This window comes from Lepus europaeus, chromosome 2 (genome assembly GCF_033115175.1).
Source record: "Lepus europaeus isolate LE1 chromosome 2, mLepTim1.pri, whole genome shotgun sequence".
NCBI classification, from domain to species: Eukaryota; Metazoa; Chordata; class Mammalia; order Lagomorpha; family Leporidae; genus Lepus; species Lepus europaeus.
The window spans coordinates 110,243,099-110,269,166 of NC_084828.1; the positions used below are offsets into that span (position 1 = coordinate 110,243,099).

At 41.0% G+C, this 26,068-nt stretch overlaps 1 protein-coding gene across 10 annotated transcripts in view; it reads left to right on the forward strand.

Annotated features, from left to right (window-relative positions):
* Positions 1-26,068, forward strand: part of PHC3 (polyhomeotic homolog 3) — a 112,882-nt gene that overhangs the window by 23,011 nt on the left and 63,803 nt on the right. For 9 of the 10 annotated variants that reach the window (XR_009868057.1, XM_062211948.1, XM_062211960.1 and 6 more), the window contains 2 exons: positions 15,667-15,825; positions 17,890-17,988. The exons of the other annotated variant lie outside the window; for it this stretch is intronic. Coding sequence is in view for 8 of the 9 variants with exons in the window: in XM_062211948.1 (XP_062067932.1) it covers positions 15,667-15,825; positions 17,890-17,988 (258 nt within the window). In the remaining variant the exon portion in view is untranslated. The remainder of the gene's footprint in view (positions 1-15,666; positions 15,826-17,889; positions 17,989-26,068) is intronic. 10 annotated transcript variants of the gene reach the window in all.

Sequence of the window (26,068 nt, forward strand, 5' to 3'; positions counted from 1 at the left end):
TTTTTTTGAGAGGCAGAGTTAGAGACAGAGAAAGAGGTCTTCCTTCTGCTGATTCACTCCTCAAGTGGCTACAGGGCTGATCTGAAGCCAGGAGCTTCTTCTGGGTCTCCCACATGGGTTCAGGGGTCCAAGAACTTAAGCCATCTTCTGCTTTCCCAGGCCACCAGCAGGGAGCTGGATCAGAAGTGGAGCAGTCTGCATTCTAGCCAGTGTCCATATGGGATGCTGGCGCTGCAGGCAGAGGCTTATCCTGTGTCATAGCACTGGCCTCAATACAAGGGGATTTCAAAAAGTTTGTGGAAAAATGGAATTAACAGAGAAGTTTAAATCCATGCATAGTTTTTTCAAAATATGCAGTTCCCATAAACATTTTTTTCTTTTTTAGATTTATTTTATTTATTTTAAAGGCAGAGTTAGAGGGAAGGAGGAGGGAGAGGAGCCAGAGTCTCTTCTCAGTCTTCCACGTGAGTGCAGGGGCCCAAGCACTTGGTCCATCCTACTGCTTTTCTACTTACTACATCCTACTTGATCCATGCTACTGCTTTCCCAGAGCATTAGCAGTGAGCTAGGTTGGAAGTGGAGCAGCTGAAACTTGAACTGGCATCCATATGGAATACCGGCACCACAAGTGGAGATCTTAACCTACTATACCTCAGTGCTGGTCCCTACTTTGTTTTAACTTTTTAAAATAAGATTTATTTGTTTATTTGACAGGCAGAATTACAGAGGGACAGAAGTCTTCCATCTGCTGGTTTGCCTTGCAATGGCCAGAGCTGGGCCAGTTTTAAGCCAAGAACCTGGAACTCCATATGGATGTCCCATCTGGGTGTCAGGGGCCAAAGTACTTGGGCTCTCTTCTGCTGCTCCTCCAGGTGCATCAGCAGAAAGTTGATTGGATCAGAAGTAGAGTAGTCAGGACTCAAACCCATGTTCACATAGGATGATGGTGTTCCAGGTGGTGGCTTAACCTGCTGTACCACAACACTGGACCTCTTTTTTATTTTTATTTTAATTTTTTTTAGAGATTTTATTTATTTATTTGAAAGGGTTACATAGAGAAGGAGAGGCAGAGAGGTAGGTCGGTCGGTCTTCCATCCGCTGGTTCACTCCCCAATTGGCCACAACAGCCAGTGCTGTGCCGATCCAAAGCAAGGAGCCAGGAGCTTCTCCGGGTCTTTCCACGTGCAAGGGCCCAGGGACTTGGGCCATCTTCCACTGCATACCCAGGCCACAGCAGAGAGCTGGATTGGAAATGGAGCAGCTGGTACTCAAATTGGTGCCCATATGAGATGCCGGCACTGTAGGCAGAGGCTTTACCTGCTACGCCACAGCACTGTTCCCCCTCTTTTTCTTTTTACAGACACATTATACTTTGAAGGTAATGGGGTTGCCATTAGTGTACTCAGTTTTTAGAAGAGGATAGTGAGGGTTGCATAAGATGATTCATTCACAGGTAGCATTCTGATGTGGGCAATCAATGCACTGATTTCCAATTCAAGTTATTGTCTCCCACAGAGGCAGAAACACCAAGTGGAGATTTGTATTGTGTGCAAATAGTAGCAGAATTTATTTAACAGTGAAGGAATAAAAACACATTCATGTGTGAGTGTGGGCTGCCCCGCATAGAGAAATACCCATCATGAGTGGGTCAAAGAGTTGGCCACAAATGAGAAAGAAAAATTGGAAACAGTACCTCTAAGTGAGAGTGGGAGAAGTCCATCCTAGATCATTCCATGGTGGAAAGAGTCCTGTGAACTTTTTGAAGACGCCTTATAGGTAAAGTTTTCAGATAAGAGGGCTCATGGTTAGCTCATGTTCTTGAAACAGCAGAGCTTAGTTTCAGAGGTTCTTTACTGGGTGGGATTCTGTGTTACTTTCCCACACTAGTAGGGATAATATGTGCCAAAAATTGATTAATTGGGTGCCTTCTTGGTGTTATGCATGGTGTTAAGTGCCAAAGGATTCAAAGTGAACAAATATTTTAAGTATGTGGAGGATACACAAAGGAAATACTCAAGCAATAGTGTAAGCATTTTTTTTTAAAGATTTATTTATTTATTTGAAAGAGTTACACAGAGAGTGAAGGTGAGGCAGAGAGAGAGAGAGGTCTTCTATTCTCTGGTTCACTCCCCAGATGGTCACAATGGCTGGAGCTGTACTGATTCGAAGCCAGGAGCCAGGAGCTTCTTCTGGGTCTCCCACGCGGGTGCAGGGGCCCAAGGGCTTGGGCCTTCCTCTGCTGCTGTCCCAGGCCATAGCAGAGAGCTGGATCAGAAGTAGAGTAGCTGGGACTTGAACTGGTGCTTAAATGGGATGCTGGCACTGCAGGCAGTGGCTTTACCCACTACGCCACAGAGCCGGCCCCTGTAGTATGTTCTAATAACTTTCTTTTAAAGCATACATGGAAGGGGCCAGTGCTGTGGTATAGTGGGTTAAGTCACCACCTGTAATGCCAGCATCCCATATGGGCTCCAGTTTGTGCCCTGCTGCTGCATTTCCAATCCAGCTCCCTACTAATGTACCTGGAAAAATCAGCAGATGGCCCAAATATTGGGACGTCTGCCACCCACATGGAGACCCAGATGAAGCTCCTGGCTTCAGCCTGGCCCAGTCTAGGCTGTTGTTGCCATTTGGGGAGTGAACCAGCAGATAAAAGATTTCTCTCCATCTCTGTCTTTGTTTCTGTCTGTAATGTTTTCAAATAAATAAATCTTTAATAAAATAAAGGATACATGGTAGATAATCATTGAATTTGTGGGCCAGAACATTCCCTCCCTGTCTCTTTTTTATAATTATTTTTATGTGAATTTTGTATTGAAGATAATTTTTCTTAGGAAACTTGAAAGGAAGGAACTATGCTTTCAAAATTTGTTATTGCTGAAGAAAAGGCTGATGTTAGCATCATTACTTCTCTGAGGCAACTGCCAGTTCTTTTTCTCTGTATCTTAGATTTGCTAATTCTTTAGTTTTTGTGGAGTTTTATGAGGATGTTTTTAGATTTTTCTGTGTAGGACATGTATTGGGCTGTCATTGTGAAAAATAGATGTTTAATGTTTATGTGTATGAGGCTAAAAATTTTATGAGAAATTTATTTTTCTGTTTTCTGGAGCTGTTTGGTTGAATGTTGGTTTTTCTGGATTGAGTCTTTACCTTTTGAGAGAGAGAGAGAGAGAGAGAGGTTGATTGATTTTCCATCATGCTCAAACAGCCAATTGGGCCAGGATGAAGTCAGGAGCCAAGAACACCATCCTGGTCTGTCACATGGGTGATGGGAGCCAGGAACACCATCCTGGTCTGTAACATGTGTGACAGGCCCAAGTACTTGGTTCATCATCTGCTGCCTTTCCAGGCACATTAGTAGGAAGCTTGTTCAGAAGCAGAGTAGCCAGGACTTGAATTAGGGCACTTGGATATGCAAGCAGCAGCTTAACCTCCCATGTCACTATGCTGACCCCAATGAGTTTCTCTTAAAATCCTTACTAGGCTTGCTTATATTTAAGAATGAATGATTATGTGGATTAATCAAGGTGGATTTCCTCTACTGCTATGATGGTAGACCTTTCTCCTCAGAAAGATTGATTGGAATTTCTGTGCATGTGATGATGATGTTTGCTGTATCTTTGAAGGAAATATCTTTGGTCTATAAAGAGTTGAAGGTGTGGGTTAGGGAGTTGGCCGTAAGACTGGAGTGACAGTTTTAGAATAAGGAAGGTTTTACTTCCTTCTTCCTGTTTTCTCTGTCAGTATGGTCATGTGTTGATTGGATTTGTAATGAATAATCTTGATTCAGTCGGTGACCACCTCTCTATGCTTTGATACTGACTACTCTTTTATTTCCTGAACTTTTTGGGGAAAATATTGAAATCCATAGACAAATAGAAGGATTATAGAATGGGTCCTCATATACCCTTGATGTAGTTATAAATTTTATTGTTTACCGTATTCACTCAATTGCTCTCTATATATGTAAATTTCCTGACCACTTGAAAATAAATTGTAGACATGACAGTACTTGAGGCCTAAGTACATTAGCTTGAGGGGATTCTCCTTCATACCCACCATACCATGATAAAGCTCAAGAAATTTAACTTTGATATAAGATCTAGGGTGGGTTTGGTGCTGTTGCACAGCGGGTTAAAGCCAAAGCCTGCAGTGCCAGTATCCCATATGGGTGCCAGTTCAAGTCCCTGCTGCTCCACTTATGATCCAGTTCCCTGCTAATGTGCCTGGGAAAGCAGTGGAGTATGACCCAAGTGCTTTGGCCCCTGTACCCACTCCTGGTTCCTCGCTTCTACCTGGCCTAGCCCCAGTCACTGCGGCCATTTGGGGAGTGAACCAGCAGATGGAAGATATCTCTGTGTCTGTAACTCTGCCTTTCAAATTAGTAAATAAATCTTAAAAAAAAAAAAAAAAAAAGATTGAGGATATGGTCCAAATTCACATTCCCTTAGCAGTCTTCCAAGTGCCATTTACAGCTTTTTCCTCTCATGCAGGACTTAATTAAGGTCACTTACTGTATTTAGATATTCAGTCCCTTTTTTCTTTAATGTTAAAAAAAAGGCTCCCTGACTTTTTTTTTCTTTTTTCTTTTTTCTTGCTTGACCTTTGAAGAACTCAGGTCACCTATCTTATGGAATGTCCTACAGCCCAGACTTGTCTGTTTGTCTTTTTTGTTACTGTTGTAACTGCTGCTTCATTTAATTTTAGTAAGAGGGAGAGGCAAATGGTATGCTCAGGCCATCTGTATTTTTTGCTTATAAATATGATTTTTATGGTTATATAATGTTCCATCTTTTTCCTGTTTTCATCTTTCTGGTGGTTTTAATTTTTCCTTTACTTTTTGCTATTGTACATAAACTTGCATGGAATATTCTGTTTCAGATCTTTATGAGGACAATTCCAAAATATTTGCCTAAAATGGAATTAAAAGAGTAGTTCATTTTGATGCAAAATTTTTTTTAAATCCATGCAGAATTTTTTTTTAAAGATTTATTTTATTTGAAAGGCAAAGTAAAGCAGAGCGAAGGAAAGAGGTCTTCCATCTGCTGGTTCCTTGCCCAAATGGCTTCGATGGCTGAGGTCATTCCCAGTGGATACCAGGAGCCAGGAACTCCATCTGGGTCTCCCACATCAGTGGCAGGGATCGGAATACTTGGGCCATTTTCTTCTGCTTTCCCAGGTGAATTAGCAGGGAGCTCAATCAGAAACTGGGCAGCTGGGACTCTAACTGGTTCTCCTATATGGGATCCAGTGTCCTATCCTAGGTGACAGCTTAACCCTCTGTATCGTAAAACCAGACCATGACTTTTTTTTTTTTTTTGACAGGTAGAGTTATAGACAGAGAGAAACAGAGAGAAAGGTCTTTCTTCTGTTGGTCCACCTCACAAATGGCTGCCAAGGCCGGTGCGCTGCGCCGATCTGAAGCCAGGAGCCAGGTGCTTCCTCCTTGGTCTCCCATGCGGGTGTAGGCACCCAAGCATTTGGGCCATCCTCCACTGCCTTCCCAGGCCACAGCAGAGAGCTGGACTGGAAGAGGAGCAACTGGGACAGAACCGGTGCCCGAACCGGGACTAGAACCCGGGGTGCCGGTGCCGCAGGTGGAGGATTAGCCTAGTGAGCCATGGCGCCGGCAACTTTTTTTGTAATATGTGTTTTCCATGAATATCTTGAACTTTTCATACATTATTTCCTTTTGAAAAATTTCCTTTGTACTACACTTACTGGATTGATGAGACTTTTTAGGTCAAGAATCTGAAAAATCATCAATTTTCTCTAAAAATGTTTAAATCAGATGAATCAGTTATGACTTTCTGATAAAAATGTACAGGAGTACTTCTAACAAAGTTCTAATTCTAAAAACGATAACCTGGATATTTGTATGGTTATGAGTGACTTTGTTCTTGTAAACTTATTTAACAAGAAAATGTAAAAAAAAAGTGTTAGGGCTTCTTTAGCTCCCTTTCCTCTTCAGTCCTCTGTCTCCACTGTTTGTTGTGTACCCTTTTTGATCTTTTCCTGGGCTGGCGTTGGGGCACAGCAGGTTAAGCTGCCACCTGTGACACCATCATTCTAAATGGGCACTGGTTTGAGTCCCAGCTGCTTGACTTCTGATCCAGCTCCCTGCTAATACATCTGGGAAAGCATTGGAAGATAGCTGAAGTTCTTGGGACCCTGCCACCTATGTGGGAGACCTGGATGGAATTCCTGGCTCCTGGCTTCAACCTGGCCCAGCCTGGGCTGTTGTGTCCATTTGGGGAGTGAACTAGCAGTTGGAAGATATTTCTCCCATTCCACCTCCCTCCTCTGCCCCCTGCATCAACTCTGTCTTTTAAATAAATAAAAAAAAGTGTTAGGGTCCCTTTTAGCCCCCTTTCCTCATCTGTCTCCTGTGTTTGCTGTATACCTTTTCTAGATCTTTTCACATGTTTTTTGGACATAAATGTCAAACAAGTGTATATATATGTTTTTTCTTTTTACATATTATGAACACAGAGATTCTGCATTTTGTTTTTCTCACTTAACAGTATGTTTTGAGATCTATGTTAGCAATCAGAGATCAGTCTCACGCTGCTGTGTGTGGTATTGCCCAGTGTGGATGGACTTTATTTTATATATGTATCCTTGTTGCAAGACATTTGAATTGTTTCTAATAGTTTAAGTAACTTTTCTTTCCAGGATATCAAAATCTGAAAATATTGAGAGACTGAAAGGTCTGTGAGGTTGCTGGGTTTTTTTGTCTTAATTTTACATGGTTGTGTGAGTGTTGTAGAAAGTAGAAGTAATGTTTTCTGTCATGTGACAACATTTTATTTGATTTCTTCATTAAAAACATGTAATCTCTAAAAAGAAAATCATTCTTGGATAGAAATTATTATTACTGTTTTTAAGAATTATTTATTTGAAAGACAGAGTTACAGAGAGAGAGAAGGAGAGATTTTCCATTTGCTGGTTCACTCCCAAAATGGCTACAACTGCCAGGGTTGGGCCAAGTGGAAGCCAGGAGCTTTGTCTGGGTTTCCCTTGTAAGTGCAGGGACCCAAGCACTTGGACCATCTTCCGCTGCTTTCCCAGGCATGTTAGCAAGGGAGCTGGATCGGAAGTGAACAGCTGAGACTCACATGGTGCCCATATGGAATGTTCACGTTGTGGTTGGTGGCTTAACCTTGTATACCACAGTGCTGACCCCTACTTAAAATTTTTTTTTTTTTTTTTTTTTTTTTTTTTTTTTTGACAGGCAGAGTGGACAGTGAGAGAGAGACAGAGAGAAAGGTCTTCCTTTGCCGTTGGTTCACCCTCCAATGGCCGCCGCGGTAGCGCGCTGCGGCCGGCGCACCGCGCTGTTCCGATGGCAGGAGCCAGGTGCTTCTCCTGGTCTCCCATGGGGTGCAGGGCCCAAGGACTTGGGCCATCCTCCACTGCACTCCCTGGCCACAGCAGAGAGCTGGCCTGGAAGAGGGGCAACCGGGACAGGATCGGTGCCCCGACCGGGACTAGAACCCGGTGTGCCGGCGCCGCAAGGCGGAGGATTAGCCTGTTGAGCCACGGCGCCGGCCCCTACTTAAAATTTTTATGCAGCGTTTTGTGTGTAAAGATATTTGAATTACTTAAAGGTTCCCAATGAAAAAGATTTATAAGCTGTTTTAAAGTAATAAGAGTAAATCAGTATATTAAAGTAAACATTAAAAAGAAAATAGCATTTCTTCCTCGATTCTAATGTTAATACCTACCTAGAAGAGGTAGAAACTTTAAGAAAGGAAATATAAATCATCCCAAATTTCACTCCAAGTAGGCAGTATATACTTTTAACCCATTAAGTCTCAAGTTTTCAATTCTGCAAGCATTTCAGTGACATAATAGTTATTTTGAAGTTACTATTAAGTGCTATACTTATTGCAGATTTTAAGTGTTTATAGGTATGCTGTGTATAGGATAATGGAACATAGTAGATATAGCATTTCAGTGACTGTTCTCCCAAATACTGGAGTGTGTTTCTTTACGTAATATATATACACATAGACATTTGTATGTAATATGTAAGTGGGATTATACTTTCCATAGTATTCTGTAGTTTTTTTCCATAGTGGTCATAAAAATCTTTGACATTGAATATGCATACATATCATGCTTTTAATGTCTGTGAAGTATTTCTGTTTATAAAATATAACTGATTGATTCTGACCAGTCAAATGGTAGAGGTGGTTCTCCAGTGGGCTTTATCTCTAGGGAATTCTCTGGGCCAGAAATTTTGTGGAATTGCCTATTAGAGCACCAAAAGGTGGTTGAGGATTAAATGACTTTCTGGTGGAGTTCATTTTCTCTGGAATTCTCTAGAATTCATGGCAATGTGGAGAGAGTATAGGAATAGGGCTCAGAGTGTGAGTTCTTTTGTGGGATATGAGGCTTGAGATATGAGTTCACAGAATTTGCCAGGCTCTAAGTGGAGCGAATTAGGAGTGTTGGGGTGCAGTTGAGAAAAGAATGGAAACTGAAGGGCAGCAGAGCAAAGAAAAGACCAGAGCCTTACCAGTTATGGAAAGGAAGAGACTTTGTGTTTTGTTTGTTTTGTTTTAATAAGGCTAGTTAGGGAGGTAGATCTCTTGCAGAGCTGGCTACTGATCTTTTGGCCTTCACGGGTTGAATGTTTATTTGTAGATAGCTGCCTAAAATGTTACTTCCATCTCACAACCTAGACAGAATAGAATACCAGGTGGTCAGGATGTTACTTCCAACTATTTAGTTCTCTTACTTCCTCTTTTCTTTTTTTAAAAAAATGAGAAGCATTCTGTTTGTACTTTGTGTTCTGCTTCCTTAAAAAGCGCTCCAGGCATTTAGCCAATCATTTTAAAATAATATTGTTATGCTTTTTTTTTTTTAAAAGATTTTATTGATTTATTTGAGAGGTAGAGTTACAGACAGATGGAGAAACAGAAAGGTCTTCCCCTCCAACTGGTTCACTCCTCAAATGGCTGCAACAGCCAGAGCTGGGCCAGTCCAAAGCTGGGAGCTTCTTCTGGGTCTCCCACGTGAGTGCAGGGGCCCAAACACTTGGGCCATCTTCTGCTTTCCCAAGGCCACAGCAGAGAGCTGGATTCGGAAGAGGAGCGGCCAGGACATGAATGTGGGATGCAGACATGGCAGGTGGAGGCTTAGCCTACTATGGCACAGCCCTGGCCTCTATTGTGCTTTTCTTTAAAGAGTATATAGTTAGCCTTGTTTAAAGAATGTCTTTATTCTTTGTTTATTTTTGTTACTTTTTGGAAGATTTATTTATTTGAAAGGCAGAGTTAAAGGGGTGAGGGGAGACATAGATGTTCAATTAGCTAGTTCACTCCCCAGATGGCCGCTGGGGCTGGGGCTGGCTCAGGGTGAAACCAGGAGCTTCATGCAGATCTCTCACATGGGTAACAGGGGCCCAGGCACTTGGACTATCTTCTGCTTTTCCCACGTCATTAACAGGGAGCTGGATTGGAAGTGGAGCAGCCAGGACACTAACCATAGCCCATGTGGGTTGGCAGCTTTTCCTGCTATGCTACAATCCGGATCTTCTTTCTTTATTTTTGAAACGATTTATTTATTTGAAAAGCAGAGTTAGAGACAGAGGGAGAAAGAGATTGATCTTCCGTCCATTGGGTCAGGTTGGAGCCAGTGGCCTGGAACTCTGTCAAGGTCTTTCGTGTAGGTGGCAGGGGCCCAAGTACCTGGGCCACCTTCCACTGCTTTCCCAGATGCATTAGCAGGAAGCTGGATGGGAAGTGGAGTGGCCAGGACTGGTACTGGCACTCTTGTGGGATGGTGGCTTGGCCCAGCCCGCTGTGCCACAAAACAGCCCCAGATTCCTTCTTTCTTTCTTTCTTTCTTTCTTTCTTTCTTTCTTTCTTTCTTTCTTTCTTTCTTTCTTTCTTTCTTTCTTTCTTTCTTTTTTAAGAATCAACAACTGCTATTACTACTACTAATTAGGAAGATACTGGGATATAAAAAAAGATACCCTGACTTCCAAAATATGTGTCAGAAAACCTGGGCCCAGTTCTACTCTGCTGTAGTTTAATCTTTGGAACAAAACTTTATTCAAAATATCTAGAGAATAGAACAGAAAGGGAGTAAATTTGGGGGTGGGGATTGTGCTTGTTTATAATTCATTATATAGCACTTTTTTAAAATAAAGATTTATTTATTTATTTGAAAGGCAGAGTTACAGAGAGGCAGAGAGAGAGAGGGAGAGATCTTCTTTCTACTGGTTCACTCTCCAAATGGTTGCTACAGCCAGAGCTGAGCTGATGCAAAGTCAGAAGCCAGGTGCTTCTCTGGGTTTCCCACGCAGGTGCAGGGGCCCAAGGAATTGGGTGGGCCATCTTCTACTGCTTTCCCAGACCATAGCAAAGAGCTGGATTGGAATTGGAGCAGCCAGGACTTGAACCAGCGTCCATATGGGATGCCGGCATTGCAGGCGGCAGTTTTACCTGCTACACAACAGTGCCTGCCCCAGCACTTTTTTTTTTTTAAGATTTATTTATTTATTTGAAATTCAGAGTTAGAGGGAGAGAAATCGAGATCTTCTATCTTCTATCTGGTTCATTCCCCAAACGGCCACAACAACTAGGATAGGACCAGGCCAAAGCAAGGAGCTTCTTTCAGGTTTCCTGCGTGGGTACAGGGTCCCAAGCACTTAGGCCATCCTCCACTGCTTTCCCAGGCACATTACCTGGGAGCTGGATCGGAAGTGGAGTAGCCATGATTTGAACTGTTTCTCATACAGGATGCCAGTGTTGCAGGCAGTGGCTTTATCCATTATCCCACAATGCTGGCCCAATAAAGCACCTGAAAAGTAGAGATAAAGTAGTATCACTCCATGCTCTCTGCAGTTTTATTCTGCTTTGATAGATGCTGTTTCAAAATTGTTTTTTGTTCCCTTTCTGTTAATGAGCTTAAATACTATGTGAAAAGCTAGAATATATGCCTTAAAATAGCATGGTATTCGTTAACTTAAACTTTTGTTGAATGAAAGCAGCTTCATAGATGTTGGATATGTGAAATGGGTAACATATGATCCCCACCCATACAGAAATAATTGTTTGGAAGAGTGAGATATATGAAGAGTGAGATATGTAGGAGAGTGAGAAATATATATTCCAATTATGTATATGGACAATATCAATTGGACAAAAAGGAGGGGCTATTCAGTTCTGTTTTGTGATGTAGAGATGCCTAAAAAAGCTCATCATGGCAGATGACTTTTGAGAAGGAGTTGTTTGCTTTGTAGGTGGGGATGGGCTGGGACAGAGTAGAGGCTGTGGAGAGACTGCTCAGGTCAGTTAGGAGCATCTTTACCAATGCCGGAGAGGCCTGGATCATCATGGCATTGCAGATAGCTTTCACTGGGTAATATGTGTGTGGAGGAGTTGTTCTAGAAACGTAGTCAGAGGAGGTAGAACTTTATTCAAAAGATTCGTAGATGGGTAATTAATAAAGTCAGGAAAAGATTATTTGGCAAATAGGGAGTGATAAGATTCTAGGAAGGGGCATCACTTTGCAGCTGTTAAAGTAATCTACCTCAAACTGACATGGGCCTTCGCTCTCCAAATATTTAAAAATCAAAATGGAACTTGGAAGAATAAAAGATGTAAAAACAGTGAAACACTTGACTGATTTTGTTTGTGTTTGGTGAAGGAGAGGGAAGAATCAGGCTGGTTCTCCCTGGGCTTTAAAAAATGCTAGTACTGTTTGAAGAGATGCTGGGTTGGAAGGAATAATAATCAATTTGAATGTGTTAAGTTGGTAAGAGACATCCAGAGGCCGGCACCGTGGCTTACTTGGCTGGTCCTCCGCCTGCGGTGCCAGCACCCCAGGTTCTAGTCCCGGTTGCTCCTCTTCCAGTCCAGCTCTCCGCTGTGGCATGGGAGGATGGCCCAGGTGCTTGGATCCCTGTACCTGCATGGGAGACTGGGAAGGAAGTACCTGGCTCCTGGCTTCAGATCGGTGCAGCGCCAGCCGTAGCGGCCATTAGGGGAGTGAACCAACGGAAGGAAGACCTTTCTCTCTGGTTCTCACTATCTATAACTCTCTCTTACTGTCTAACTCTGCCTGGCAAAAGAAAAAAAAAAAAGAGACCTCCAGAAAGCTGTGTCTGTAGGTATTTGGCTCTGGAGCTTCAGGTAAGGGTTTATGGTCAAGAATTGAGAGTCATCGGATTGAAATGTTAAATTTCTCTGCTAATTTCTAAATTGTTGCTCTATTTTCTTAAAGTTCTCAGAGCTTCCTTAAAACAGCTATTTTAAATTTTTGTCTGGTTATTTGTACGTTTCTGTCTCTTTTTTAGGATCAGTCACTAACATCCATTGTTTGGTAACATCATGTTTCCCTGATTATTCTTGATGCTTTGGTTGTGTATCTTTCTTTATGTATTAAAGAAGTGAGTGCTTATTCTGGTCCTTGTCGTCTTAAGTCTGGCTTTGGAAACATCCATGGACAGCAGTCCCTAAGCCAATGACTGCAGCAGCTATTGTAGAACTACGGGGTGCCCTAAACCCAGGGCTGCTACAAGCTGGCACAGGCCTGCATGGAATCCTGTGTCTTCTGAGGCTGGCTCAGTACTGTACTGGAATCCTTGGTCAGTGAGGTTGGTGCAGCACAGGGTCACTCTAAATCCAAAGCCCCAAAGGTCTGCCTGCTATTGATGTTTGTCTGAAGCCCAAGGCTGCCGCAGTTGGCCAGCGGCGATAGGGGCTGGCACTCACATCTGTCTGACAGGGGCTACAGTTTCTGTCTGATTCTGGCAGAGGTAGGGAACAATAAGCCCTGCAAAATTATTTACTCTGGCAACTACAGGCAGGACTCGAAATTCAATAAATCTGTAGCAGGCCAATTTGGAAGTTGGTAATTTTGTATGGCCTGTGAATGATGTTATAAATAACCAAATGGCACTTGCAGAAAAAAGATTCCCTGCCGCTGCAAGAAGGTCAGTTTGCAGATACTGGCCTGGATTTAGGGGCTGTTAAGATTTTGCCCAGTGCTGGGTTTTACTGTGGTGGGCCTAGTGTTGGGGCCAAAGATAAAGTTCTCTCTCTCTCTTTTTTTAAAGATTTATTTTATTTATTTGAAAGAGTTAGGGAGGGAGGTAGAGCCAGAGAGAGAGAGAAAGAGAGAGAGAGAGAGTGCGAGTGAGCGAGAGCGGTCTTTCATCCACTGGCTCACTCTCAAAATGGCCGCAGCAGCCAGAGCTGAGCTGATCCGAAGCCAGGAGTCAAGAGCTTCCTCCAGGTCTCCCATGCGGGTGCAGGGGCCCAAAGACTTCAGCCATCTTCTACTGCTTTCCCAGGCCACAGTAGAGAACTGGATCGGAAGAGGAGCAGCCGGGACTCGAACAGGCACCCATATGGGATGCCGGCACTGCAGGCCGGGGCTTTAATTACCCTCTGTGCCATATCGCCGGCCCCTATGATAAAGTTCTATAATTACTTTGCTCCCTTTCCCCTGAGCAGATGATAGCTCTCTGTTGTGCTATCTTGTTTTGGAGAAGGGGTGATGGAGGTGAAGTAAAACTGTCCTTCAATTAGCTATCCTTGTGGCACAGGGAATTAAGCCACTGCTTGCATTGTAGGCATCCTGTATTGGAGCACCAGTTAGAGTCCCTGCTGCTCAGCTTGATCTAGATCCCTGCTTATGCACCTGGGAAGGCATAGAAAGATGATCCAAGTACTTGGGCCATTGCCAGCCAAGTGGAAGACCAGAATGGAATTCTGGGCTCCTGACTTCAGCCTGGCCCAGTCCTCGTCATGGCCATCTTGGGAATGAACCAGTGAGTGGAATATCAATCTGTCTTCTCTGTCTGTGTCTCTCTATCTCTGTCTCTTTCTCCCTCTTGGTTGCTCTGCCTTTCAAATAAAGGAAGTCCTTTGAAAAAACTGTCCATCTTACCCTCTTCAACATGTCTCTTTTTGTCGTGCTATGTTTTCCTAGTTCATGTGCAGGTAATTCTGTATGGATAGTTGTTCAGTTTGTTTCTGTGGGGGGATGATTACTGGAGAGTCTTATTCTGCCATATTGCTCTACCCTCCTCTGGCGTGGATTATGGAACCATGCAGGGAGTATAAATTTGGATTTTAAATCCTTACGTGGCATAGCCTGATATTTTGATTCTCAGAGGTCTGTCCCATTCCTTTCCAGTGGGAGCAAGCAAATGGTGGCTTGCTGCTGCTCAGACTTTATGGGTAGAAAATTTCCAGCTTTCTTCTTTCCTCATGTTGATGTCCCCTTTTCAGACTTTTTGCTCAAAATAGGGGCTTTAATTTCAGCTTTCTCTCGAAATAGGCTGAGTTAGATGTTCTGTGTCTGGAGGCCTAGTAACCCCTCTGAACTGGTATCAGCCAGAGCTTATCTCTGGCTTTGAGTTCCTTTTTTCTGGCTCCTGGGCATTCTCTCCATCTTCCCCTTTATGTGTTCAGCTGTATATTCTGATTTTTCAAATTGATCTGGCATTTCAGTGAGTGTATTTGGGCATATAGATATATTAGTACAGTCTACCTTATTGCTTGAATCAGAACTAATAAATTATTTCTTGTTTTTTTTATTTTTAAGGTTATTTATTTATTTATTTGACAGAGTTACAGACAGTGAGAGGGAGTGACAGAGAGAAAGGTCTTCCTTCCATTGGTTCACCCCCCAAATGGCCGCTATGGCCGGAGCTACGTCGATCCAAAGCCAGGAGCCAGGTGCTTCTTCCTGGTCTCCCACGCAGGTGCAGGTGCCCAAGCTCTTGGGTCATCCTCCACTGCCTTCCCAGGCCACAGCAGAGAGCTGGACTGGAAGAGGAGCAACTGGGACTAGAACCCGGCGCCCATATGGGATGCTGGTGCCGCAGGTGGAGGATTAACCAAGTGAGCCACGGTGCCGGCCCTCTTGGTTTATTTTCTACAAAAAGTATTTTAGGTCAGATTATATTCCTTTCTTTTTGAAAATATTACCTATTTTTAAAATGGATGATACATGCACATGGTCTGAAACTGGAAAGATAAAAAAGGGTATACATTTCTCCCTTTGCCCTACCTACCCTATCCCAATTTCCCTTCAAAGATACAACCAGTTAGTTACCAATTTCTCATGTATTCTAGACATCTATTAGGGACATTTAAAAATTTTTATTTATTTTTATTTGAAAGCCAGAGTCACAGAGAGAGAGAGAGAGAGAGCGAGCGAGCTCTCTTCCATTTGCTGGTTGCTTCCAAAATGACCACAATGGCCAGGGCTGGGCCAGGCTGAAGCCAGGAGATTCTTCCAGGTCTTCCACATGGGTGCAGAGGCTCAAGCACTTGGGCCATCCTCTGCTGCTTTCCCAGGCAGTTAAGGAGCTGGATTGGAAGTGGAGCAGCCAGGACTTGAACTGGCACCCACATGAGATGTTGGCACTGCACACGGCAGCTTAACCTGCTACATCACAATGCCAGCCCTTCATGGATACTCTAAGAATTGTACTGATTATTAACCAATCCATGTTATTTTTTGCACATGCACAAATAATTGCCCAAAGAAGTGAGGGAATCTGTCAAAAATAAAGACCTCTCTTTTGAGTTCCTTAGCCAGTTTATACCAGATTTACTAACAGCAGATTTGTAAAATTCACTAATGTGAAGCCTAGAAATGGAAGCCTAAGACTTAATATGTTTTCTTTCTTAGATCAACCTTTCTACTTCTCCTACACCTGCACAGTTAATAAGCCGTTCCCAGGCTTCCAGTTCTACCAGCGGCAGTATTACCCAACAGACAATGTTACTAGGGAGTACCTCCCCTACTCTAACGGCAAGCCAAGCTCAAATGTATCTCCGAGCTCAAATGGTAAGAAACGAGCTACCATGTTTTTCCTGTGTTTAAGGACCAAAATATTTCTTGATTTGATTCAATAAGAGACAATTTTAAATATTTAGTAAATATTTAACAATTTGTGTGTAGATGTGCTTAGCTCTGTACCTTTATATATTGAAAAACTCTACTTTGACTCCAGAGGTTTTCTTGGTATAAAATAGTAATTATCAACATTGGGAAATTGCCAACAGAGTTTCTGTAAAATGAGTGATTATTTTTAATGTCAAATTTTGTCAATATCAGAATTATTTTTTCATGTTTTAACATCTTTTCAATTGGGGTGCATTTTACAACTGATACCATCTTACAGTTATAGTTGATACTTATTGTGGTATGTAAAATAATTGTATATTTTTTGACATCTTAGATTTGGTGAAATAGAAATGTTAAAAAGTTGGTTGTTTATAGTGTGTAGAATATGTCCTGGGATCTTCGGAAATTGGAAATGGAGTTCCTGATAATTTACACATGATTCTTGGCTTTAGTTATTTTCATCTCAAATTCTGTAAGGTTATTTGCATTCTTTCTTTTCTTTATTTTTGTTTATTTGAAAGAGTTACTGAGAGAGGTAGATACAGAGAGAGAAATCTCTATCCGCTGGTTCATTCCCCAAATGGCCACAACGGCTGGAGCTGAGCGATCTGAAGCCAGGAACCAGGAGCTTCTTCTGGGTGTCCCACGTGGGTGCAGAGACCCAAGAGTTTGGGCCATTTTCTACTGCTTTCCCAGGCCGTAGCAGAGAGCTGGAATTGGAAGTGGAACAGCTAGGACTTGAACTGGTGCCCATATGGGGTGCCGTCACTATAGGCAGAGGATTAACCTAATGTACCACAGCACTGGCCCCTGTTTTTCCTATGTTTGGATACCTACTGATTTCTTAATTGTTGAGCTTTAAGGAATATAAAAATTGACATTTATTTTACTTGCTGTCTTTACAGAAAGCTATATAAGTCTTTGGCCCTAATAAATATTATATTCTTTATTTGTTCAGTGTATTGAATATATATCTGGATCCTCAGTTCTCCACCTAAAATTAGAAAGTTTATAGTTGTACTTTTAATGGGAAATAATGACATGACCCATCTTTTATTCACCGATTGATTATTCAATATACGTTATTGTACTATTGATTTTTTTCCCCGTGATCTTACTTACCTAATAATATGTCTTAAAATTAGTTTGAACCATTGGAATTGTTGCGGTGTGATCCTTTTCAGCTTCTTAAATCACCAGTTTCATGAATTAAACTAAATGGAATATTCTTTTTTAAGTTAGTACTTTCAGGCAGTTTGCAATGGAAATTACCTTTTTGTGAAAGTTAAACTTTTTTATTAAATTTACTTAACTTTAGTAAAATACCAAAGAAATGAAGTTTAAAAAATCCCTTAATTGATTGTTATAATTTAAATAGCAATGCAGGCTCTTTGGTTGAATTTTGACATATTATAGCATATAAAGGTACACATATACATACATGTGAGAGAGAAAATTTCCTTAGAATTGGTTTTAAAATGAAGAGGAACCTAGGTTTGTCCTACAGATCCTTGTTGTGGAGTGAGATATTGGAGTTTTCCTTGTGGTAAAGAGGACTGAACAGAGTTCTTGGTGTTTCTTTTCATGTTTCTAACTAAATTTAATTCGTGTCCCAAAATAATAACTGTAATTGTCTTGTAACTTCCTATTTTTGGATTCTGCCATAGTAGTTTTGAACTGGGAAAAATTTAAGTGTAATAGCTTATTTGGGACAAAATTTTGTCTGAGAATTTTTTTTATCACCAAAATATACTTTGTTTTTTTAGAGCACTGGTATTTTTCTACTCGTCAGAATCATGAGCCGTTTCAAAATGTTTTTTTTTTTTTTTTGAGTTCTCTATTATCAGAAACTTCTTTTTGTCATGTACAGCCTTTTGCTTAGGAGATAGTCCTAAACTGCATTGTCTTTCTGTCACAAATTTCAGTCTTTCTTGCCTGCTCTACATCGTGTGTGGGACATGTTCTTCTGTCTTAGGGTATTTTTTTGGTTTTCTGTCTGTACAGCTGATTTTCACACCCGCTACCACTGTGGCTGCTGTACAGTCTGACATTCCTGTTGTCTCGTCGTCATCGTCATCTTCCTGTCAGTCTGCAGCTACTCAGGTGAGCTTGTCTAGCTTCACATTGTGGTACGGAAGGCCTGGATCTTTATGTTAAAGATAAACATTGCATTTGTGTTGAAGTTACTGATGGTTTCAGTGCTCTTTGTCATGTATTTCAGATCTAAATTTAGTAAAATACAATGAAAACTTCAAGAAAATGTTTTTTGTTCTGTAGAAATTGTAATATCATTAAGCAGAAATTTAGGTTACTTGAAATCAACCAGTGTTAGTGGATTTTTGCTAATGACATTGTATATTTAGTTTTATTGTAAAGTAGATTTACTTCTCTAATGATGTGAGATGTAAACTACTTTGCAGTCAGGTAAAAAGTCAAATGGGTTTTAATTTTAAAAATAAATTGAATATTTTAAATTTAAAAAACTGAATAGAGTATTACTTTATTTGGTACTGTGGAAAAAATTAACCTTAAGTTTTTTGGCATGCCATTTAGAAGAGTATCTTAGAGGTAGAACGTAGACCTAAAGCAAAAACCAAAAATAAAAAAATCCTAGAATAAAATTTGGAAGACTATCTTTGCTACTCTGGGACAGATAAAGCTTTCTCAGAGCAGAAAAACACTAACTATAAGAGAAAATTGTGACAAATTGGATTTTATGAAAAATAAAAATTATTTTTCAAAGACAAAGAGGCAAGTCACAGAGAAATGTTTAATTCTATGTATCTGTCAAAGAAAATGTCATTAAGAAGATCTGAAGAAATTCGATTAAAAATGGGCAAAAGATTTGAACATACTTCATAGAAGACAATATACAAAAGGCCTATACACATATGAAAGAATGTTCAGTATTATTAATCATTACTGAAATGCAGATCACAACCACAGTGAGTATCATCACATGCTCACTGTCATGCCTGAAATGAAAACTGATAATATATCACATACTGGTTAGAGTGGAGCAACTAGATTCTCTTACATTGCTGGTGAGAGAGTGAAATGGTACAAACACTTTGGAAAACAATGTGACAATTCCTTAAAGTTAAATATATTCTTAACATGTGATCCAGCAGTTCTAATAGATGTTTACCCTGAGAAGATATGAAAACATAACATCCACATAATGGCATGCAAACAAACCTTCATAGCAGCTCCATACAGAAGAGCCCCAGAATGGAAACAACTAAATATCCTTTAACTGCTAAGTGGGTAAACAAATTGTGATATATTCATAGCATAGAATACTACTCAGGGTACATCTCAGAAACATTATGTTTGGAAAAAGAAACTAGACATCAGAGGATACATATTTTATCACTATTTGAAATTTTAGAACAGGCAACACCAGGTATACTGGGAAAAAATTATATTAATGGTACTTGGGGCAGAAGGTGGGGGGAGATTGGTTGGGAAGAGGCATGAGTGAATTTGTAGATTGATGGGAATGTTCTGTAACTTGATTGGGGTGGCAGTTGTATAGTGTATACGTGTATCAAGAGTCATTGCACCCATTCATTCATGTTATAAGTTACATTCCAGTTAGTTTGACAGATATGAATTTGAGTAAAGTTTAAATTAAAATGAATGAACAAAATATTACTTCTATGATACTGTTTTTGGTAATTTTCATGGTAAATGTTTTAAGGGTTCATATGTCAGAAATGGATAAATACTTAGTATCATTCTGGCTTCTTAATTATTCCATCTTGTAAAAAGTAACAAAATGAGATAGAATATTTGTTCTTATTTTTCATAGAATTTTTGTATAGTTTTATTTAATCATAGTTAATTTACATGCATTAATTTATAATGATAGTGGTCATACTGAACTCAGATTCTCTGTGATCTTCCACAACTTTGTTGGACCATTCTTTCCATATTTAAAAAATGAGACCTTTGTCTTTGTTAACTTTAGGATTACAGTTCTGAACTTTTATGATGTCTGTAGAATTAATTTGTTGAAGTAATAATCTTTCTGTTGCCTTTTGTTTTGATTTTATAAAACCTCATAGAACTTGACCATAACCAACTTTCAGAATATTTGTTTTATTTTTACATTTGTTTGATTTTTTTATAGCAAAGATTTAATTTACAAGATGCATACAATAAAACAAAATAAATTGAAAACATTTAAGAACAAAAGCAGAAATAAAAACTGAGAATATGACATGGAGCTAGGAGTGAGGTTGCCACTCAGATTACATGCATGAAGTCCCATATGAACTTATGCAACTCCCACTTCAGTCCTTTATTTTATGGCATTAGACAAATTACCAAACATCTGTAATGTCCATTCATACTTGTAGGGTACATTGAAGGATGAATAATAGGAATGTTAATTACTTTTTTATAAATGGAGAAATAGGAAGACATGAGTTGAAATTATACTTCAGCAATAGTTGCCTGCCTTGTCACTTGCCAGCTGATTGATTTTGGGGAAGGTCACAGTACATCACAGTGTTTGTGACAGACTTTGGAGCCAGACTCTGTGGCTTTAAATATTTGCCCAACCACTTTCTTATTATATATCTTAAACTGTCACTTCATTTTCAATAATAAAATAAACATTTAAAAATAATTAGAATACTTCATAGGGTTGTGAGGATTCAATGTGTTAATAAACGTAGAACAGAACAGTGTTGGTAGATAGCACTCACTGAGTGGTGCTGTTATCCTTGTTAAGACTCCGTTTCTTTACTGTAAACTGGAAGTAGTAGCTCAGAGTTGTTAGAAGGAGTAAATGAGACGATAATTATAAAGCACTTGGCAAAGTACCTGCCGCACAATAAGTTATCACATGTTCCTGATTACTATTTTTGTTCTACATTGTATGAAGCTGAGTCACAAAGTCTGTTTTTAGCTTTCAAGTATCTCATAGTGAAAGAGAAACACAACCACTTAACAGTTTCCAAAGTAAAACCAGTTGCTTAGGAAAATACAGTAATTTCTGACATACTCTCTAGAGCATAATTTATTTTGTGTGTTTCTGTAAAGAAAACATATTACATCTTTAAAGCATCATTCATGTGAGCACAAAGTAATTTATAAAAGTGGTCTTCAGCGTCCAATTTGCTTGTGTGGCTGTGTGTGATGATCTGACTTAATTCAAGGATGGACTTTGCAGAAGTCGGGAATGGGTTGACCCTTAAGAATTTTTTTATGAAAGTTACTTTTTTTTTGCTGTGCTTGGTAAATTGCAGTGAAAATGTAGGACTGTTAGATTTGGAAATTTTTGTTCCATTTTATATTTACAGTTTAAAAAAAATCTCTTGGCTGGCGCCGCGGCTCAATAGGCTAATCCTCTGCCTGCGGCGCCGGCACACCAGGTTCTAGTGCCGGTTGGGGCGCCGGATTCTGTCCCGGTTGCCCCTCTTCCAGGCCAGCTCTCTGCTGTGGCCCAAGCGTGCAGTGGAGGATGGCCCAAGTGCTGGGCCCTGCACCCACATGGGAGACCAGGAGAAGCACCTGGCTCCCAGCTTCGGATTAGCATGGTGCGCCAGCTGCAGCGCGCCTGCCACGGTGGCCATTGGAGGGTGAACCAACGGCAAAGGAAGACCTTTCTCTCTGTCTCTCTCTCTCTCTCACTGTCCACTCTGCCTGTCAAAAAAAATTTTTTTTTAAGTACTTATAATTGAGAAATACCAATTTGAAGTTTCAGTACCTTTTAAGCTACAAAAATCAGTATAACTTAATTTTTTAAGATTTATTTATTTATTTGAAACTCAGAGTTATAGAGAGGCAGAGGCAGAGAGAAAGAGAAGTCTTCCATCTGATGATTCACTCCCCAGATGGCTGCAATGGCTGGAGCTGCACCCATCTGAAGCCAGGAGCCAGGAGTTTCTTCTGGGTCTCCCAGAAGGGGGGGGTCTAAGCATGTAGGCCATCCTCTACTCCTTTCCCAGATCATACCAGAGAGCTGGATCAGAAGTGGAGCAGCCAGGACTTGAACTGGCACCCCTGGGATGCTGGAACTGCAGGCAGCAGCCTTACCTGCTGCGCCATAGCACCAACCCTATAACTTAATTTTTAAACATTTTTTATGGCTTACTGCAAAAAATAAATTTGGAACACTTTACTGTTATTTAATTTACCGCTTTATTTTTTAAAATGTTTATTTGTTTATTTCCTTTAACTTGGAAGGTAGAACAATAGATCGAGGGAGGGGCAGAGAGATCTTCCATTCACTGGTTCACTCCTCAGTTGCCTGTGACAGCTGAATCTGGACCAGCCAAAGCCAGGAGCCAAGGAACTCCATTCAGGTTTCCCATGGGAGTGTCTAGACCCAAGCACTTGAGCCATCATCATCTGTCTCTTAGAATGCTTTAGTAAGAAGTTGGATTTTAAGCAGAGAAGTGGGACTCAAACTGGCACTGTGATATGAGATGTGTGCCTCCCAAGCAGTGACTTAACTTGCTGCCACAATGCCTGGCCCTATTTACTGTTGTAAATGCTTTTCTTCTCACCACCATGCCAAGAAACAAAACAAAATAGATTTTCAGAAAGCTACAATAGGACAAAGAGTATTTTATAGGAAAGGGGGCTGGCCTTGTGATATAATGGGTCAAGCCACCATCTGCAGAGCTGGCATCCCATATGGGCACTGGTTTGAGTCCTGACTGTTGCACTTCCAATCCAGGTCCCTCCTTTGCACCTGGGGAAGCAGTGGAGGATGGCCCAAATGCTTCAGCCTCTTTACCCGTGTGGGAGACCCAAAAGAAGTTCCTAGCTCCTGTTGTAGCCTTCTGGGGAGTGAACCAGAGGATGGAAGACCTCTGTCTCTCTCTCTCCCTCTGCCTTTCAAATAAATAAACTAAATCATAAAAAAGTAAGAAATTTCATCAAGGTTATCCAGATAATGCTGTTAGAATTGAGAAAAAGACAATGTGACATTCCTTTTTAGTTTCTTCAAAGAAGGAATGCTATGATAATTTACATGGAGTTTCTTAGATTGAAGTTAAATAATTGGTGTGAGAGTATTTTGGCAAGGAGAGCCCATTTAAAAAATTAAGGTGTGAAGTTAGCAAAAATACCTTATAGTTTGATCATAAGAGATTTGGATGAAAATGAAAAGTTGGACATTAGAGTGACCTAATATTCATTATATAGGAAAAGATGGGTTCTCTTCAAAAGTAAAATTCTATAAAATTCTATAAAATAACTCTGAATGTGCAGTCTTTCAATTTTAAAAAGTAAAATTTTAGTTTATGTATTTGAAAAGCAGACAGACAGAAACAGAAAGATCCTCTATCTACTGATTTACTCCCCAGAAGCCTGCAACAGCCAGGGCTGTTCAAGGACTAAGCCAGGAGCCAGGAACTCATTTGGGGTCTCCCAAGCGGGTGACAGGGATGCACATATTTGGGTCATCATTGATTCTTCCTCCCATGGAAGCTAGAATCAGAAGTAGATCCAGGACTCGACCTAGATATTGCAGTATGTAATAATAGTGTCCCAAGTAGCATCTTGGCTGGTGCCGGGGCTCACTTGGCTAATCCTCCACCTGTGTCGCTGGTACCCCAGGTTCTAGTCCTGTTGGGGTGCCAGATTCTGTCCCGGTTGCTCCTCTTCCAGTCCAGCTCTCTGCTGTGGCCCAGGAAGGCAGTGGAGGATGGCCCAGGTGCTTGGGCCCTGCACCCGCATGGGAGACCGGGGGTGGGTGGGTGGGGGGAGGCACCTGGCTCCTGGCTTTGGATTGGTGCAGCAGCCTTTGTGGGGTGAACCAACGGAAGGAAGACCTTTCTCTCTCTCTCTCTCTCACTGTATAACTCTGCCTGTCATAAAAAAAAAAGTGTCATCTTAAACACTGAACCAAACACCTGCCCTGTTAATATGTCATCTCTTAACAGCTAATTAACTTTATAATATGCTTTGGTGGTACAGTTTACATGTTTGGAATTTATTTAAATCATGCCAATAGTTAAACTAAGATGACCATAAATATAGCAATATTCTAGAATTTATATATTCATGTGTTAAGAGTGTGGAACCTTTTTTCTGCCAAGGGCCCATTTGGATATTTACAACCTCATTCACAGTCCATACAAAATTATCAGCTTAAAAATTAACCTTTTGTAGATTTATTCAATTTTGAGTCCCTCTTGCAGTTGTCTTGGCATAGGGCCAGACAGGATGATTTTGTGGGTCTTACATAGCCTGCCAGCCAGATGTTCCACACCACTGATTAAGTAAAAAAAAAAAAAAAAAAAAAAGTACACACACACACACACACAGATTTCCTTTCAGAATGCAAGAAAATTAGTTGGAAAATATATTCTATAGAAATGGATATATAAGTTTTAGAGTTCATTTAAAAAAATATTTATTTGAAAGTGGAGGGGGTGGTGGGGGAGGGAAGGAAGAGAGGTAGAGAGATCTTTCCATTAGTTTACTGCCCAGATGGCCCCAACAGAAGGGGCTGGGCTAGACCAGAGTCAGGAGCCTGGAACTCCATCCTGGTCTATCACATGGGTGGCAGGGGCCAAAGTAGTTGGGCTGTCTTCTGCTGCTTTCCCAGGTGTACTAGCAGGAAGATGAATTGAAAGTAGAGCTGCCCAGACTGGAATCTGTTGATGTAATGCTGACATCACAAGCAGCCACTTGACCTGCTGAGCCAGTGCCAGCCCCATATGCTTTTTATTTGAAGAAACACTTTTAAGTTACTCAGGTTATTATTCACCCTTTGGTTTTTATTATTATGTGGTGTACTTTACAGATCATTTGTGACAGATGCTAAATTTTATATTGTCTTTCTCTCGCTTCCTGGGAGATTTCATGTATTTCCATGAGATATTTGTTTAGTTGTTTGGGATAAATATGAATAGATTTTAATGTTAGCCTAAGAAAAGCTTAAATATATCTAAGGACCTAGGGAAAAAGAAAGCACTCATGTAATTTATATATATGTGTGTATATATATTTCAAAATCAGATACAGGAGAATATCTCAGAGCTGTGAAGTTCCTGTTATGTCTGCAACTCTGAACTTAAGGGAGTACAAAGAATATTAGAAAGGGAAACCTACTTGTGAGTATCTCAGTATTTCACAGACAAGTGCATTAGTACTTCTAAAAGCTAGATATTGTTAGTGCTGTAGGCCAGTAAGACCCAAATTCTATGGGAAAACTGTTCTAAATGGGAAGGAGAAATTATTTTCTAACCTCAATCTTTGGGAATCTTTCTTGGGGAGGGTGAAGGGGGTTTTATTGGACTTGGAAGAATGGGTTGGGTTTCAGGAGACAGCTTTGAAAAATGATGGCATTTAGGCAAGAGCTAATTAAGGGCCCACCTGAAGGAAGTTCTGTTGTGCTTGGAGAATGGTGAACAGAAAAGTTTGACTAGAGTGGTAGCCCTATGGGCTGGAAGAGTACAAATTGAGGCTCAACTTCTTCAGAAGTTTATTTTAGGCAAGTTCCATGTAACCCCAGACCATACAGTGTCATCTGTTTACACTGGTAGTTTAGTTTTCTCGTATACAGTCAACTGAAGCTTGAGAAGAAACTGCAAAACCAAGATACATCTTTTTTTTTTTTTGGACAGGCAGAGTGGATAGTGAGAGAGAGCCGGAGAGAAAGGTCTTCCTCCTTGCCGTTGGTTCACCCTCCAATGGCCGCTGCGGCCGGCGCATCGCGCTGATCCGATGCCAGGAGCCAGGTGCTTCTCCTGGTCTCCCATGCGGGTGCAGGGAACAAGCACTTGGGCCATCCTTCACTGCCTTCCTGGGCCATAGCAGAGAGCTGGCCTGGAAGAGGGGCAACCGGGATAGAATCCGGCGCCCGACCGGGACTAGAACCCGGTGTGCCGGCGCCGCAAGGCGGAGGATTAGCCTGTTAAACCACGGCGCCGGCCCAAGATGCATCTTTAATATTCATTTGTTCAGCATCAGATAGTTTAAACAGGGCCAGCTTAAAAATTGGTAATAGATCCAAATTGACCATGAATGAAAGTGTTTGTTTGTTTGTTTTTTTAAGATTTATTTATTTATTTATTTGAAAGGCAGAGTTGGAGAAAGAGAGATCTTCCATCCACTGGTTCACTCCCCAGATGGCTGCAACTGCTGCAGCTGGAGCCCAGAACCAGAAACTTCTGTGTGTCCCATGTGGGTACAGAGGCCCAAGCACTTGGGCCAT